The sequence below is a fragment of the Sus scrofa genome, chromosome 1, assembly GCF_000003025.6.
Source record: "Sus scrofa isolate TJ Tabasco breed Duroc chromosome 1, Sscrofa11.1, whole genome shotgun sequence".
Lineage (NCBI taxonomy): Eukaryota > Metazoa > Chordata > Mammalia > Artiodactyla > Suidae > Sus > Sus scrofa.
In genome coordinates this window covers 129,288,464-129,307,715 of record NC_010443.5, presented here as the reverse complement: position 1 = coordinate 129,307,715, position 19,252 = coordinate 129,288,464, and the positions used below count along the sequence as shown (strand labels likewise).

Genomic DNA, 19,252 nt, shown 5'->3' with positions numbered 1-19,252 from the left:
GTGGCTCAGCAGAAACGAATCTGACTAGCATCCATGAGGATGCAGGTTTGATCCCTGGCCTCACTCAGTGGGTTGGGGATCCCACATTGCTATGGTTGTGGTGTAGGCCGGCAGCTGTAGCTCTGATTCAGCCCCTAGCCTAGAAACTTCATTAACCATGGTTGTGACCCTAAAAAGCAAAAAAAAAAAAAAAAAAAAAAAAAAAAAAAAAAAAAAAAAGGAAGAGAAAAAGAGAGAGACAAGAGAGATGGGGTGGGGGGGGGACAAAGAGAAAGAAAAGAAATATATACATCCATGGCTCCCCAATGTTGGAATCATCTGGTGATCCTTAAACAAATATTGATGCCCAGCTCCAAGGTATTCTGACATAAGTGATAAGTGACTTGTGCACTGGGTTTTTTTGTTGTTGTTTGTTTGTTTGTTTGTTTTTTCTTTTTGGCTGCACCCACAGCATGTGGAAATTCCAGGCCAGAGATCAAATGTGCACCACAGAAACAACCCAAGCCACTGCAGTGACAGTGCTGGTCCTTTACCTGCTGAGCCACAAGGAAGCTCCTAGCATTGGAATTTAAAAAGCGTTCCTGGTGATTCTGACATTCAACAAAGTCTGGGAATCATTGGAATATGCAATAAGCCTATAAATTATTATCACTAATAATAAGAATATAAATTAAACCAAAAAAAGAGATGCCATTTTACATCTATTAGATTGAAAAGGATGACAAGTTGGTAATGCTGTGTTAGTCATGGTGCAGGGAAGAGTCATCAAGACTTTGTTGTTAAGGTGTAAATTGTTAATCAAGGAAATTAAAAGAGGATTCTAAGAAATGGAAAGATATTCCATGCTCCTGGGTTGGAAAAATCAATATTGTAAAAATGGCCATGCTACCCAAAGCAATCTACAGATTCAATGCAATCCCTATCAAATTACCCATGACATTTTTCACAGAACTAGAACAAACAATCCAAAAATTTATATGGAACCACAAAAGACCCAGAATTGCCAAAGCAATCCTGAGGAACAAAAACCAAGCAGGAGGCATAACTCTCTCAAACTTCAGGCAATATTACAAAGCTACAGTCATCAAGACAGTGTGGTACTGGTACCAAAACAGACATACAGATCAATGGAACAGAATAGAGAACCCAGAAATAAGCCGACACCTATGGTCAAATAATCTTCGACAAAGGTGGCAAGAATATAAAATGGGAAAAAGACAGACTTTTCAGCAAGGGGTGCTAGGAAAACTGGACAGCCAGATGTAAATCAATGAAACTCGAACACACCCTCATACCGTGCACAAAAATAAACTCAAAATGGCTTAAAGACTTAAATATAAGACAAAACACCATCAAACTCCTAGACGAGAACATAGGTAAAATATTCTCTGACATCAACCTTACAAATGTTTTCTCATGTCAGTCTCTCAAGGCAACAAAAGTAAAAGCAAAAATAAGCCAATGGGAACTAATCAAACTGACAAGCTTTTGCACATCAAATGAAACCATAAAAAAAAAGACAACTTACAGAGTGGAAGAAAATAGTTTTAAACATACAACTGAAAAGAGCTTAATCTCTAGAATATACAAACAACTTATACAACTCAATAGCAAAAAAAGCCAACAACCCAATTGAAAAATGGGCAAAAGACCTGAATAGACACTTCTCCAAGGAAGATGTACAGATGGCCAACAAGCACAAGAAAAAATGCTCAACATCACTGATTATTAGAGAAATGCAAATCAAAACTACTATGAGGTACCACCTCACACCAGTCAGAATGGCCATCATTAATAAGTCCACAAATAACAAATGCTGGAGAGGGTGTGGAGAAAAGGGAACCCTCCTGTACTCTTGGTGGAAATATAAATTGGTACAACCACTATGTAAAACAGTATGGAGGTACCTCAGCAAACTATATATAGAACTACCATATGACCCAGCAATCCCACTCTTGGGATATATTCAGACAAAACTTTCCCTGAAAAAGACGCATTACCCATATGTTCACTGCAGCACTATTCACAATAGCCAAGACATGGAAACAACCTAGATGTCCATCGACAGATGAATGGATTAAGAAGATGTGGTATATATACACAGTGGAATACTACTCAACCATCATAAAGAACAAAATAATGCCATTTACGGCAACATGGATGGAACTAGAGACTCATACTAAGTGAAGTTAAGTCAGAAAGAGAAAGACAAATATCATATGATGTCACTTACATATGGAATCTAATAAATGGCACAAATGAAACTTTCCACAGAAAATAAAATCATGGACATGGAGAACAGACTTGTGGTTGCCAAGGCAGGGGTGAGGGAGTGGGGTGGATTGGGAATTTTGGGTTAACAGAGGCAAACTATTGCCTTTGGAATGGATAAGCAATGAGATCCTGCTGTGTAGCACTGGGAACCATGTCTAGTCACTTATGATGGAGCATGATAATGTGAAAAAAAAGAATCTATATATGTGTGACTGGGTCACCTTGCTGTATAGTAGAAAATTGACAGTGCACTGTAAACCAGCTATAATGGAAAAAAAATAAAAATCATTAAATAAAAGAAAGAAAAAAAAGATGTAAATTGGCACAAACTTTTGAGGGTGATATGGTCATCTCTATAAATCTGTAAACCTTGTATGAGCTTTGGCCCAGGAATTCTATTTCTAGGAATTTATTATACATAAACTCTTGCACAAATCCTCAAAGACATTCAATTCAGTGTTATTCCTATAATTGCTTTTTGTTGTCATTATTCCTTTGGCTTAACAAGGGCTATGGCTTAGGAGTGAGTCACTGACGGATCGAGGTACCAGTCATCCCTTCTCCCTCATATATCCATGGCACTGGGGCCTTGGACATTGCTGACGGGGGCTAGATAGCACTCTCCCTTAGGAAGCTAGTTGCGCCCATAAATTTACATAGGAGCAGAGAAGCCTATGGGGGCAGGGGGTTGGGGGAGAGGTTGGGACCCTGACAGCTTCCCATTAGGGATTCACTGAAATGTATATGATGAACTGAAGAGATCCTTTGAGAGCAGATGGCAAAGAAGGGCAATGAGAGAGAGGAAATACACCATAAGGATGAGGGAGGTTTGGACCAGTGTCTTGGCCTCAGTATTAGGCGTTAGCGTGTTGGAAGCGAAGGGACAGAGATATTGCCAAACACCCTTTATATTTATTCATCTTGCTACTATGGAATTATTTGCAAAGAACTGGCTCCCTATGTGTGTGTATTAAGCTGTATCATTACCAAGAGATACTTGGTAACCAAGTAACTTTGCTGGGGGAACTCTCCTCTTTGATCCAGACAGGGCAGATGCATCCCTGAGCCTGGGCAAATCAGCAGAGATGCTTTTGTAGAGAAGTCTAGAGTCAGCAGAGGAATGAATGAACCAATGAATGAATGAAAAAATGCCTCATGGACAACGACAACAGTCTTGGAAATTCTCTGGCCTACCTGAAGGGAAAATATTGAATTTTCTGTCAACTTGGCAAAGAGGAGAGTGGAATCACTGCAATTTAGATATTAATATCATGCTTTCTGGGCATCAAAAATTGGAAACAACCTAGATGATATGATGGTATCTTATAGCCTTTTTTTTTTTTTTTGGTCTTTTTAGGGCTGCACCCGCAGTGCATGATCCCAGGCTAGGGGTCAAATCAGAGCTGCAGCTGTGGGCCTGCACCACAGCCACAGCAACATGGGATCCGAGCCACATTTGTGACCTACACCAAAGCTCACAGCAAAACAGGATCCTTAACCCACCGAGCGAGGCCAGGGATCAACCTGCCTCCTCATGGATACCAGTCAGATTCATTTCTGCTGAGCCACAATGAGAACCCTATAGCCATTTTAAAAAATCTTTTATTACTTAATTTGTTTTCCTCTACCATCACTAATTGCTGTTAGGTGGGAAGGACCTAATATGAGCTCAATTTTACATGTATAAATATATATTTATACATAAACAAAACAGATTTCTATGTATATATGTGCCTAGGAAAAAGACTGAAAGGAAATATTGAGGATTTAAGAGGTTATCTCTGAATGATGATAATATATATATGTATATATTTGTGTGTGTGTGTGTGTGTGTGTGTGTGTGTGTGTGTGTATGGCATATGGAGATTCCCAGGCTAGGGGTGGAATCAGAGCTGAAGCTGCCAGCCTGCACCACAGCCACAGCAACACCAGATCTGAGCTATGTCTGTGACCTACACCACAGCTTACAGTAACACTGGATCCTTAACCCACTGACTGAGGCCAGAGAGGGAACCTGCATCCTCATGGATGCTAGTCAGATTCGTTTCTGCTGAGCCACGACAGGAACTCCTGAATGATGATATTAGCAGTGTTTCTTTTTCTTTCTTTCTTTCTTTTTTTTTTTTTTTTTTTGTCTTTTGTCTTTTTAGGGCCACACCCACGGCATATGGAAGTTCCCAGGCTAGGGGTTGAATCGGAGCTACAGCTTCTGGCCTACACCACAGCCACAGCAATGCCAGATCCTTAACCCACTGAGCGAGGCCAGGGATCAAACCTGCAACCTCATGGTTACTAGTCATGTTCATTAGCCACTGAGCCACATGGGGAACTCTAGCAATGTTTCTTTTCTTCAGTAAACTTTAAAATATTTCTAGTGTCTATACTAAACAGATGTTACGTGCTCTTCATAGTCAGGATTTTTTCAAAGAGTAAAATTATTATATGTTAACAGATGATTATCTGTTGAATAAATAATTATGTGACACATAAATAAAGAGACAGGGGAAGAAAATAACATTCACTTTGTGCCTCCATGTGCCAGGCCACCCGGTCAGACAGTCACACACATCAACTCTGTAAAACATGTCCAAGTATATTGTCTCCTGCCTGTCCTCTGAGAGCAGCAGGTGGCCTTGAGTGAGGACAGACAGGGTCAGGCAGGTTCACCCAGGGCACGAATTCTTCCTCAGGTTCCGGGAGGCCCTCTCCTCCTCCTCCCACCAAGCAGCTGGCTCACTGCTCACCATCTGGATCCTCCTCTTTCCCCACCTGAGACACCCACACTGGGCCAGGAAGGGGGCAAAGCCATGGCTCACTGAACACTTGACTGGAGCTAATGCCAGAGCCCAGGACAGGAGGGCCTTGAAACTGCTGAATGAGGACATTAGCTTTGGAGAAGAAAAGTGCCATCAAGCACAGTAAAGGATTACATACATGTTGTGTCACACCTGATATGGAAATGGGGCCTTTGTGAGTGGGTAGATTTGATTTCACTGTAAGAAAGACCTTGGGGAGTTTCCGCTGTGGCTCATCGGATTACAAACACGACTACAATCCATGAGGATGCAGGTTCGATCCCTGGCTTCGCTCAGTGGGTTAAGAATCCAGCCCTGAGCTGTGGTGTATGTTGCACACATGGCTCAGATCTGGAGTTGCTGTGGCTGAGGGATAGGCTGGCAGCTGCAGCTCTGATTCAATCCCTAGCCTGGAAACTTATATATGCCACAGGTGTGGCCCTAAAAAAGCAGAAAAAAGGAGTTCCCGTCGTGGCGCAGTGGTTAACGAATCCGACTAGAAACCATGAGGTTGCGGGTTTGGTCCCTGCCCTTGCTCAGTGGGTTAACGGTCCGGCGTTGCCGTGAGCTGTGGGGTAGGTTGCAGACGCGGCTCGGATCCCGCGTTGCTGTGGCTCTGGCGCAGGCCAGTGGCTACAGCTCCGATTCGACCCCTAGCCTAGGAACCTCCATATGCCGTGGGAGCGGCCCAAAGAAATAGCAAAAAAGACAAAAAAAAAAAAAAAATTACCACCCTGGTCATTTGGGAGGTAAGAAGTTTCTTTGGCTGGGATTATGCAAGGGGTTTCTGCCTGGGAGATTCCTCCAGTGGGCAGGAGATTGCTTCAGAGTCCAGATGATCTGTTTCAGCTTTGAGATTCTGCTACTCTCCATCTGGCCATACCCCTGATCAAGGGCAATTTGCTAATCCTGTCAGTTTGCTAATCGTGCTTGAAGACCTGTGGGAGAGGCCATCTGAAGGCCAGGCCAACCTATGTTGCCTAAGATGGAAGTGACTCCAATGGTGGGAATTCCACTAGGCAGGGAGGAGAAGGCAGGGCAGGGCCAGCCTGACCTGGTGAGAGAGCTATTTGGGGAAGGTGGGCCTGGGGAGCCCCCCCAAGTCAGGTTTGGTGGATGGCCATCCACTCAACCTTCTTAGCCTAGCCCTGCAACTCACCTTGCAGGGCAACTTGGACAGAAACATGGACTGTTTTGTCCTGCGTGGCCCTCATCAGCCCCCTGACACACCTTACAAAGGGCAGGCAATAGGGAGCACCTGCTGTATACAGGAAGAGCACAAAGAAAACCTCTCCAACCAGAGAGGATATCAACAAAATGTTTACAAACAACAACCAAATTTCACAGACAACTTGAAAGTGGAGACAACATCCACATAGACCAATGTGGAGGAAAGAATAAGAGCACTGGAGTCAGATGGACCTGAATTCCTGTCTTGGCTGTGGCAATGACTAGCTAGGGAGCATTAGGCAATTGCTCTCTCTCCCTGAGGCTGATTTTCCTAATCTGTAAAACTGGGTTAACAGTACCTATTTCACAGGTTTTGTGTAAAGATTAGAGAATACACGTATGTATATGTAATTGGCACACAGAATCTTGCATATAATAAACCTTAGGCAATTGCAGCTATTGCTGTTTTTATTTTTGCTACAGAACAAATAAATTGGGAAGAACTGAGTGAACCTGGAAGCAAAGAACCTAAAGGCTCCAGTATGGGCTGGAGCAGCGAGGGAAAGCTTCATTCATTGATGACAATGACCTAAGAGCAACTAATAAGTGCCAGGCATGAGGCTATAGTTCTGAGCGTCAAAAGAGATGTGGCACCTGCACTTGTGAGTATCCAGTGGAGTTGCTGGACAACAAACAAATAAATACAAAGCAATTTACAATCATAAGTTGTGGTAACTCTTATCAAGGAAAAGAATGGGTGCTAAAAAAGACACTCACAGAGGGTACCTGGTTCTAACTGGGGAAGGAATCAGAGGGGCCCTTGAAGGAAGAGGCCTTTAAGCTAAACCTAGGGGACCATCAGCATTAGCTACACTGGGCTGCCCCTTCTAGGCTGAAGGCACAGCACATGCAAGGTACTGAGAAGTGTTGAAAGCTGGTGTGTTTAGGGATTGAATGTGTGTGTCTGGGCATAGAGAGTAAGGAGCGATGAGGTGAGAAATGTCTGGGAAGGTGAGCAGTTGGCTGGATCACATGAGACACTGAAAGACTTGGTTAGGATTTGTTTTTTGTTTTTTTGGCTTTTTTTGTTTTTGTTTTGTTTTTGTTTTTGTTTTTTTCCCTTGCCTACAGCATGTGGAAGTTCCTGGACCAGGGATCAAACCCACACCACACCATCAACCCAAGTCACAGCAGTGACTATGCTGGATCCTCAAGTAGCTGAGCCACCAGGAAACTCCAGGATTTGGTATTTTATCTTAAGGGATTGGATGCTGTTGATGGGCATTAAGCAGATAAGTGATGTGAGTAAGATCATTCTGACACTGTGTGGAGAATGGATGGGACAAGCCTGGAGGCGGGAAGGTGAGTTGCGTGGTTCAAACGGGAAACAAATGGTGACTCAGGCCCGAGGTGAGTAGCAGAGATGGAGGGAAATAGTGATGGAATTCAAGAGGTATTTTGGGGTAGAACCATTACAGTCTGAGGGATTAGATGTGAAGGGCTGGACAGAGGATGTCCAATGGGCCTCAGTAGCCTGGGGAGTTGGGGGGAGTGTAATGCCTAAAGGTGGTCCTGAGGGAAATCCATCAAGTACCAGCGTGGGGGGTGGGGGGCAGTGGGCAGATGGGGAGAGACTGGGAAACTGAGCTTTGAGCTGGGCCAGGCTGGGGAAGGCAGCAGGAGCAGGGACGGGAGGGCATTCCAGGAGGGGGAAGAGGCAGGATCTGGGTGAAGAGGTGGGAGTGAGCTTGCCTCATGCCATGTAGGCGGCACAGCCAGTGTAGGGTGTGGGGCGAGTCCCACCAGGAGGGAAGGGTGGGTGCCACAGTGGGTGCAGCAGGACTAGGGATGGAGCTGGGGTGGGGCCTGATTTCGCCAGGCCTCTGCAGCCAGGCAGAGGCAGCAGCGTTGATGTCAGAGATAAAGGGAAGCCATATGGCTGAATTCGATGTTCTAGGTCTGCGCCAGCAACTGCAAAGACATTAATGAGCAGCCACAGAGCTTGTCTTTCCTGGAAATATTTACTGACAACCTAATATGATAAAAGCATAGGGTGTTTATAGACAGAGCCTCTTGGCCTCTTGCTGTCTTCCAACCTCAGTGGCTATTCTTCTCAGTCTCCCTGGATGGCTCTTCTGCCTGCCAGGTATCTGGAAGGTAGAGAGCAGGAGGGCACAGCCTCTGCCTCTTCTCTTCTGTCCCTTTCCCTATCCTTTGGAGATCTCATCCTGCTTCATGGCTGGAAACATCATCCATACTCTACTTCATGTATCCATACCAATGACTTCTCTGACCTATCTCCCAAGTTCCAAGCTTGTATTTGCCCCTGCCCACCTGACATTTCGACTCAGATATATGTATGACAAGCATCTCAAATTTAAAATGTCCCCCACAGGAGTTTCCTGGTGGCCTAGAGGTTAAGGATATGGTGTTGTTACTGCTGTGGCATGGGTTTGATCCCCGGCCTGGGTACTTCTGCATGCTGTGGGTGCAGACAAAAATAATAAAATAGTAAAATAAAGTAAAATAAAATAAAAAATATCCAACTCAGAACCCTCCAGTCCCCTCCACCCCAATTCACTTCTACCTTGGGTTTCCCCAGCTGAGTAAAGAGGACTTTCTAATTATGAAGGAAAAAAGCTGGGAGGCACCTCTGAGTTCTCATTCCATAGTCAACCTACCATAAAGTCCTGGAAGTTCTACCTCCAGAAAAATCCAGAATCTCTCCACTTCTGTTTAAGCCGCCATCCATTTCCTCCCTGACTACAGCCAAAGCCTCCTCACTTATCTTCCTGTTTCCCCTCTCGTCCCCTAGAGAATCCATTTTCCACAGACCCGCTAGAATGATTGGTATAAAACATAAATCAGATAAAGCCGACCCTCAGATGAAAACCCTCCTAGGGCTCTTCCCTGATGCTTCAGAATAACCCCCAGCTGCCTTCTGCAGCATAAAGCTCTGATGGCTTCCTCTCTTCCCTGCTCCCTGCTCTCCAGACACACCGGTCTCAGTTTCTAGAACAGACCAACCTTGAGCCTACTTCAGGGCCTTTGCACTTAGAATTTGCTCCCTGTGAAGCACCTTCTCACCAGTCTTCTCATCGTTCAGATGTTGGTTCAAACGTTGCCCTCCCACCTGATGTCCCCTCCCTGCTGCCAGTCACCCTCTATCACAAAGATATCTGTCTCATATCTTTGACATAGAAAAAGTTAATTATTTATTATGTCTCCTCCATTAGAATGTAAGTTTCAAGAGAGCTGGATCCTGTCTGACCTGTTGAGTGCTCCAGATCCCACTCCTAGAACAACACCGGCTGCACAGTGGGAGGTCCATAAATATTTATTCAATGACAAATACATGCTGCAGATGTGGTTCCTGGGCTTCTTGAGATAGAAGACATGTACAAGCCACAGGAAGAGTTACCTGAGAATACAGAGCAGGAAATGGCAACTCTGAAAATGAATCTGCTAAACTAATCTTTGTTGAGGTATCGGTGGATGACAATAAGCTATCCAGTAATGCCAGCCTATAAAGAGCCCTAGAATGACAAAGGCATAATCTACAGGGTGGTCCTGGAGGGAAACCCTTCAAAGACTAAAATAGAGGTTAGAGGAGGAGCTGTTTACAGATTGGTGGGTTCTCCCCTTAGCCAGACTCATCAAGAAAAAAAGAGAGAGTACTCAAATCAATAAAACTAGAAATGAAAAAGAAGTTGCAACAGACATCACAGAAATACAAAGGATCATACGACATGACTGCAAACAACTATATGCCAATAAAATGGACAACATAGAAGAAATGGACAAATTCTTAGAAAGGTACAATCTTCCAAGACTAATCCAAGAAGAAATAGAAAAGATGAACAAACCAATTATAAGTACTTAAATTGAAACTGTGATTAAACAATTTCCAACAAACAAAAGTCTAGGACCAGAGAGCTTCACAGGTGAATTCCATCAAACATTTAGAGAAGATTTCACACCTACCTTTCTGAAACTACTCCAAAAAATTGCAGAGGAAGGAATATTCCCAAACTCATTCAATGAGGCCACAATCATCCTGATACCAAAACCACACAAAGATACCACACACACACAAGAAGAAAGAAAATCATGGGCCAACATCAATGATGAACATAGATGCAAAAATCTGCAACAAAATACCAGCAAACTGAATCCAGCAATGCATTAAAAGGATCATAAACCATGATCAAGTGGGCTTTATCCCAGGGATGCAAGGATTCTTCAATATCCACAAATCAATCAGTGTGATACACCACATTAACATTAAGAATAAAAACCATATGATCATCTTAATAGATGCAAAAAAATCTTTTGACAAGATCCGACACCCATTTCTGATAAAAATCCTCCAGAAAGTAAGCATAGAGGGAACCTACCTCAACATAGTAAAGGCCATATATGACAAACCCAGAGCTAACAACATTCTCAGTGGTGAAAAGCTGAGAGAATTCCCACTAAGATCAGTAATAAGATAAGGAGGTCTGCTCTTGCCACTTCTGTTCAACATAGTTTTGGAAGTCCTAGCCACAGCAATAGAGAAGAAAAAAATAAATGGAATCCAAATTGGAAAGGAAGAAATAAAACTATTGCTGTTTGCAGATGACATGATACTATACCTAGAAAATCCTAAAGATGCTACCAGAAAACTGTTAGAGCTTATCAATGAATTGGGTAAAGTTGCAGGATACAAAATTTTTTAGGCAAGAAATAGATTTATTAAGATTAGATGCTTGTAAGTGTGCAAGTGAGCAGGCAATGAGGCTCTGCCAAGGATACAACATTAATACACAGAAATCAACTGCATCTCTACACAGTGAAAATGAAAGATCAGAAAAATAAATTGGGGAAATAATCCCATTTGCCATCTCATTAAAAAGAAAAAAAAAATTATTTTAGGAATAAACCTACCTAAAGAGACAAAAGACTTACATTCTGAAAACTACAAGACACTGATGAAAGAAATCCAAGACGATACAAATAGATGGAAAGATACACCATGATCTTAGATTGGAAGAATTAATATCAACAAAATGACTATACTACTCAAGGCAATCTACAGATTCAATACAATCCCTATCGAATTATCGATAGCATTTTCCAAAGAACTAGAACAAAATATTTTAAACTTTGTTTGGAAACACAAAAGACCCGGAATAACAAAGAAATCTTGAGAAAGAAAAATGGGGATAGAGGAATCAGGTTCCCTGACTTTAGACTATACCCCAAAGCTATAGTCATCAAAACAGTATGGTACTGGTGCAAAAACAGAAACAGGTCAGTGGAACAGGATAGAAAGCTCAGGATTAAACCCAGACACCTATGCTCAACTAATATATGACAAAGGAGGCAAAAATATACAATGGAGAAAAGTGGTGCTGGGAAAACTAGATAGCTACATGTAAAAGTATGAATTTAGAACAATCTTCAACACCATACACAAAAATATATTCAAAATGGATTTAAGACCTAAATTAAGACTGGATATTATGACACCCTTAGAGGAAAACATAGGCCAAACACTCTCTGACATAAACCACAGGAATATCTTCTCAGATCCACTTACTAGAGTAATGATAATAAAAACAAAAATAATCAAATGGGACCTGACTAAACTTTTCAGAGAAAAGAAAACCTTAAACAAAACAAAAAGAAAACCTACAGAATGGGAGAAAATATTTACAAATGAAGTGACTGACAAGGAATTAATCTCCAAAATACACAAACACCTCTGCAGCTCAATATAAAAAACAAACAAACAACCCCATCAAAAAATGGGCAGAAGCTCTAAACAGATAATTCCCCAAAGAAGACAAACAGGTGGCCAAAAAAACACATGAAAAGATATTTCACATCATTAATTTTTAGAGAAATGCAAATTAAAACTACTCTGAGGTACCCCCCACTTTTTGTGTCTTTTTGTCTTTTCAGGGCCATACCTGTGGCATATGGAGGTTCCCAGGCTAGGGGTCTAATCAAAGCTACAGGTGCCAGCCTACACCAGAGCCACAGCAACACCAGATCCGAGCTGCATCTGCGACCTACACCACAGCTCATGGCAACGCCGGATCCTTAACCCACTGAACAAGGCCAAGGATCAAACCCAAAACTTCATGGTTCCTAGTTGGATTCATTTCCACTATGCCACAATGAGAACTCATGAGGTACCACCTTACATCAACCATAATGGCCATCATCAAAAAGTCTACAAACAAATGCTGGAGAGGGTGTGGAGAAAAAGGAACCCTATTACACTACTGGGGGAATGTAAACTGGTAAAAGCACTATGGACAACAATATGGAGATTTTTTGAAAAACTAAAAATAGAATTACCATATGATCCAGCAATCCCACTCCTGGGCATCTATCCAGAGAAAGCCATGATTCAAAAAGATACATGTATCCCAGTGTTCACTGTGGCACTATATACAATAGCCAATACATGGAAGCAACATAAATGTCCATTGACAGAGAAGTAGATAAAGAAGATGTGGTACATATACACAATGGAATATTACTCAGCCATAAAGAGGAATGAAATAATGGCATTTGCAGCAACATGGATGGACCTAGAAATTATCATGCTAAGTGAAGTTAGTCAGACAATGAGACACCAACATCATATGCCATCACTTATATGTACAATCTATAAAAAAAGAATACAATAAACTTATTTACAGAACAGAAACTGACTCACTGACTTTGAAAAACTTATGGTCACCAAAGGGGACAGGTTGGTGGGGAGGGATGGATTGGGGGGTTGGGTTAGAAATGTTCTAAAATTACATTGTGATGACGGTAGCACAATTATAAATATAATAAAATTCACTGAATTAAAAAAGAAATAAAATAGATTAATGGTTACTTAGGCCTAGGGGAGTAGATTTCCTTTGAGATAATGAAATTAGATAGTGGTGATGGTTGCCCTACCCTGAATATACTAAAATCCACCTAAATAGATACTCTGAGTATATTTTATGATGTTATGAATTAGTTCACAAGAAAGCTGTTAAAATGTAAAACAAAAAAAAATTAAAAAATACAGGTTGGTGGATTCTCAAGGAGGTGAAAGACTTATTTCACTGAGAACTATAAAACTTTAATAAAAGAAAGAGGAGTCAAAGAACTAGAAAGATATCCCATGCTCCTGGATTGGAAGAATTAATATAATTAAAATGACCAGACTACCCAAAGCGATCTACAGATTGAATGAGATCCCTATGAAATTATCCATGACATTTTTCACAGAACCAGAACAAATAATCTAAAAATTTACATGGAACCATAAAAGACCCAGAATTGCCAAAGCAATAATGGGGTGGGGGGAAGAAGCAGGAGGCATAACTCTCCCAGACTTCAGGCAATATTACAAAGCTACAGTCATCATGACAGTGTGGTACTGGTACCAAAACAGACAAACAGACTGATGGAACAGAATAGAGAACCCAGAAACAAACCCAGACACCTACAGTCAATTAATCTTTGACAAAGGAGGCAAGAATATAAAATGGGAAAAAGACAGTCTTTTTAGCCAGTGGTGTTGGGAAAACTGGATAGCCGCATGTAAATCAATGAAACTGGAACACACCCTGACATCATGCACAAAAATAAACTCAAAATAGCTTAAAGACCTAAACATAAGACACCATAAAACTCCTAGAAGAGAACCTAGGCAAAACATTCTCTGACATCAACTGTACAAATGTTTTCTTCAATCAGTCTCCCAAGGCAATAGAAATAAAAACAGAAACAAATTGGACTTAGTTAAACTTGCAAGCTTTGGCACAGAAAAGGAAACCATGAAAGAAAGAAAGAAAGAAAGAAAGAAAGAAAGAAAGAAAGAAAGAAAGAAAGAAAGAAAGGAAGGAAGGAAGGAAGGAAGGAAGGAAGGAAGGAAGGAAGAAAGAAAGAAAGAAAGAAAGAAAGAAAGAAAAGAAAAGAAAAGAAAAGATAGACAGGAAGGAAGGAAAGAAAGAAGGAAAGAAAAGACAGCCTATGGAATGGGAAAAAATAGTTGCAAATGATGCGACCACTAAGGGCTTAATCTCAAAAATAAACAAACAATTCCTACAGCTCAACAACAACAAAACCCCCAAACAACTCAATCAAAATATGGGCAGAAGACCTAAACAAACATTTCTCCAGAGAAGATATATGGATGGCCAACAGTCACATGAAAAAATGCTCGACATCACTAATTATTACAGAAATGAAAATCAAAACTACTATGAGGTACCACCTCACACTGGACAGAAGGGCCATCATTAATAAGTCTATAAATAACAAATGCTGGAAAGGGTGTGGAGAAAAGGGAACCCTCCTACACTGTTGGTGGGAATGTAAACTGATACAACAACTATGAAAAACAGTATGGAGATTCCTCAGAAAACTAAATCTAGAACTACCGTATGACCCAGCAATCTCACTCCCTGGCATATATCCAGAAAAACAGTATGGAGATTCCTCAGAAAACTAAATCTAGAACTACCGTATGACCCAGCAATCTCACTCCCTGGCATATATCCAGACAAAACCACAATTCAAAAAGATACATGAACCTGTATGTTCACTGCAGCACCTTTCACAATAGCTAAGACATGGAAACAACCTAAATGGCCATCTACAGATGAATGGATTAAGAAGATGTGATACATATATACAATGGAATACTACTCAGCCATAAAAAGAACAAAATAATGCCATTTGCAGCAACATGGATGCAACTAGATTTTCATACTAAGCGAGGTAAGTCAGAAAGAAAAAGACAAATACCATATGCTATCACTTATATGTGGAACCTAAAATATGGCACAAGTGAACTTATCTACAAAACAGAAACAGACTTGCAAACATAGAGAACAGACTTGTGGTTGCCAAGGGTGAGGCAGAGGGAGTGGGATGGACTGGGAGTTTGGGGTTAGTAGATGCAAACTACTACATTTAGAATGGGTAAGCAATAAGGTTCCTGCTGTATAGCACAGGGAACTATATCCAGTCCTTGTGGTTCCCTCAAAATTCTCCACATCCAGGATTCCTTTGTCAAAAAATGCCAGCACATCCTCCCCAATCATACACGCCCGCCCCCCACATACACACCCTAACTTCTCACCCTCTCTTGCAGAGCTGTGATTCTTTTTGTCATGTTCAGATATTTCATAAAGTTTTTAGGGAATGACCAGTTGACAAGTTTCTGAGAAATTCCATGGAAATTTACCAAAAAAAATGTACCTATGAATTCTGACATTTCACCATAAATCTTAATAAATTACAGCAAGGCACACAATGGAATATTATTCAGCCATTAAAGGAACAATTAAGAAGTTTAATCTCAACCTAGACAACATTTATGACTTTAATTTTAGGTTAAGAAAAAAAAAAACAAACCTGGGCATAAGTCTACAAGTATACTAGATCTAGTATAAGTATTACAAGCACAACTCTATCAGATTAACAAAGGAGAAGACTAGAAGTGAATAGTTATTGTATCGAATTAATAGGATTACAGTGAATTTTTCCTTTATGTTTCCAATGGTTTTTGAAATTACTTTTACATACATAAAAATGACAATATTATGATTAAGCACAGCATCTTTGTGTGGTTGCCTCTGTCCCAGCCCTGTGGACTTCCTGGTTTTTGCTCAAGCTGCCAAAACAAGACAATGGGCACAGCCTCGTTCCTGGACCATGTCAGGTGTGGGGATAAAGGGGCAGAAGAGGAAAATTAATCATTAATCACAACAACAACAACAGTGGTCAGTGAGGTTTCAGCTTCACGCACTCCAGCCATTCTGCTCCTGACATGATTTTTCCACAGGGATGAAGAAACTAAAGTCTGAGAGGTTAAGACTGGTCACAGGGCTGGCAACCTGCTGAGAAAGGTATCAAAGCCCTGGTCTGATATCACAGCCAGGCCCTCAATCCCTCTAATGGGATGCATCCTTGCAGATACTCACTACTGTGATTCAATAGCTCTCGTAGTCTTTGGGGGGCCACCTATGAGTGTGAGTCAGGAGGCTTGGATGCCAGGGTAGGGGGGCCCTGACCTCCCAGAAGTCCTCAGATCTCCCCCCCCCACCCCCGGACCCCGCAGCATCTCAGAAGCAGGCCTGCCCACACCCCACCCCCCAGGACCTCAGGAATTCTGGAAAGGAGTTGGAGTCAGGAAAGGAAGGGGAGGAAAGCCTGCTCCTTGGGGGTCAGGTGGTGGCAGGAAGGGTGGGAAAGTGTGGGGTGCAACCACTCTTTACTTGTGACTCTGAGAGGAGTCACCAGCAGGGACCCTGGTGCCTCCATGGGGTGGTCAGGGGGAGGAGCTGTGTGCTCAGGAGGACTGGCCATCCCCCCAGCATCCTCAGCTGCCTCAGGTGGTGGACACTGGGTTGACAGCTGTAGCTATGAAGTGGGACCTACCGGGGCCAGGCAAGGTGACTCTATGGTCAAGGCCCATGATAGACCTACCAAGACAGGGTCCAGACAGAGGGTGAGGCAGAGACAGAGGGGTCCGCAGGAGGTGAAGAGACCATGACTCAAGGGCTCCCTGTGAGCAAGGCCTACAGAGGGAAGCGAGCCTCACTGCATGCAGAGCTCAGTCTGGCACTGCCACTGAGAACAGAATGGCCAAAGGGGTACGAGAACACTGCCCCCTCCCCATTGCTAGGACATATAGGAAGCTCACACATCCTCCTGGAGGAGAAGCAGGGGGTGAGGGGGAGACAGATCTAGACCCACTGATGATGACCTAAAAACACTCTTCAATGTCTGTAGTCTATTCAAAGAAGCAGGTGGAACCGACTTATTCAAGGTTTTCTTGCCACAGTCGGGGAGGTGAGGTAGGGGGTGGTCTTCGAGGAAGCCCTTTCCCTCCAACTCCCTCTGAGCTGCATGTGGCTACAGTTATGACCCTGCCCTGCCACTGTGCTGGATGGCACAGGCTAGGCATCTATTATTTGCCAGGTTGTCTTCTAAGTCCCTCACCTATAGGACCTCAACCCCTCTTGTCAGTATCATATCAATAGAAACAGCCTCTGTCTCAGGTCTCTCACTGACCTTAACCTCTCAGAACCTCAGTTTCCTCATCAAATGGAGACACTGATCCCTCCCTAGCATAGAGTGTACGCAGGACAAAGTCATCACAGTCATAGTTAATATCTCTTTGGACACAGAGACAGGAAAGGACAGGTAGGTGATGGGGTGGGGCTGAAGGGACTCAACTGGAAAGAAAGAAACAAAGCTACAATGCCTTCACTCTCCAGCAACAACACAAGGTGATCTTTTTCAGAGTCAGGAAAGCAGAGGGGGCTGTGGGGGGAGGTGCAGAAAACTTAAGGGGCCGGGAGCCCTCTCCCCAGGAACACCGACATACCTGAGAGCCCCCGGGGGCCATGGTTTCCTGTACCTGTGTCTGCTCCAGCTCACTGCCTTCTTCATCTCCTTGCAGGCTCGGTAAGACAAACACATCAGTTCCCAGGCCAGGCTGGCCTTCTGAGGCCTGGAGTGTCATTCCAGCCACGTCTCTCTCTCTGAGGTTCCGAACAGGCCGTGTGGAGCTGGGGCTGGTCTTTAACAGCGAGGCAAACAGCAAACATCCTTGGGAAATTTCAAGGGAATTTTGCAAGAAAAAAAGCGCCAGCAATGTTATCGGATTCCTCCTGCAGACAAATGAGCCTGATGAATTATTAAGGAGGTGAAGGAAGACAGGACTTGGTTAAGGGAGCCCCACATCGCTGTGACTATTTCAAAGGATCAGGCTGATTTGGGGGGAGGGGACGTTCACAGCGGCATCCGCGCACCAATCAGCCACAGTAATCGGGAAGCTAGAATTACGCTCTCATGGGGCAGCGCTTCTCGGGGGAGGCCTGCGTTTGTGAGTTGGGATCCAGGCTGAGAGAGAGCTCCCCACTGCTCAGGGCTATTTTTAAAAGTGTGACACGCCATACGCCAGTGGGGAGGGGCGGGGGAGCCAGGGCCGAGGGCGAGGGGCTGAGGCGGTCCAGACCCTGATATCAGGAGACTCACCGGCTCTGGAGGATGCAGCCATTCACGACTCTTGACTGACATCCGCACATCTCTCTTTTGAGCCCTGCAAAGAAATCCTTAACCTGGTGTTCAGCGCTAAGGATGCCTTGGGCCAGAAGGAAATTTAATGATTTCGTTTTCAGCCCTTTCTTTGGTTTGATTGACGCCACCTGGCAGCTTAAAGAAACCCCATCATAGCTCCATAGTAAAAACAAAAATACAAAAAAATTTAAAAAAACCAAACCAAAACAAACAAACTCTCTTTGTGTTTACAAGTATTTTTAAAATATACATCCAAACGGTGCATCTTCCTGTCTTTCCAGGCTCTGAGTGATCCAGCATCCTCTAGAATCAGGGATACCCTACTATTCCCCTATTTAAACACTTTTCTGGAGTTCTCTGGTGTCCCAGTGGGTTTAGGATCCAGCATTGTCACTGCTACAGCATGGGTTCGATCCCTGGCCCAGGAACTTCTGAATGCTGAGGGCACAGCCAAAAAAACCAACAAAACAAAAGACTCTTTTCTGAGGCTGTGCCTTTCCACTGGGGACTCTCTCTGGCCTAAACAGCCCTATCAGAAATCAAGCAGCAGCCAGACCCCCAGACTGACTGACCAGTCATGTGTTTGCGGGGTGGTGGGGTGGTGTTCCTAAATTGCCATTTTTCTGTTTGGGCTGAAAGGTAGTAGAATTCACACCCTCCACCCCCAAATATACCACTTGGCTTTAAGGATTGTTTGGGACTGAAAGCAATTAAGGAGCAGATGCAAGAATCACTCTCTGCTCTCCCCCTGTTTGACTACAAGCAGCATGTGTGTTTCCTCCCCTCTCCATCTATAAGGACAGAACTTAATAAGCAACAATTTCTGACCTTTATCAGCCTAGAGAAGCACCAGAGCTGGGGCAGTAAATTATGGAAAAGTATGTAACTAGGAAGATAAAGGTCAGTTTAACCAGGTCAGCTTATGCCTTGACTCCCCA

At 43.1% G+C, this 19,252-nt stretch overlaps 1 protein-coding gene across 3 annotated transcripts in view; it reads right to left on the bottom strand.

Moving 5' to 3' along the window:
- The window catches only part of PLA2G4E (phospholipase A2 group IVE), a 75,308-nt gene extending 56,319 nt beyond the window's left edge, over window positions 1-18,989 (bottom strand). The window contains exons 1-2 of one of the 3 annotated variants that reach the window (XR_002345386.1): window positions 18,273-18,989; window positions 17,620-17,843 (exon numbers count right to left, since the gene is read on the bottom strand). Coding sequence is in view for 2 of the 3 variants with exons in the window: in XM_021097326.1 (XP_020952985.1) it covers window positions 17,620-17,843; window positions 18,273-18,294 (246 nt within the window). In the remaining variant the exon portion in view is untranslated. The remainder of the gene's footprint in view (window positions 1-17,619; window positions 17,844-18,272) is intronic. The other 2 variants (XM_021097333.1, XM_021097326.1) reach the window with 2 other exon arrangements.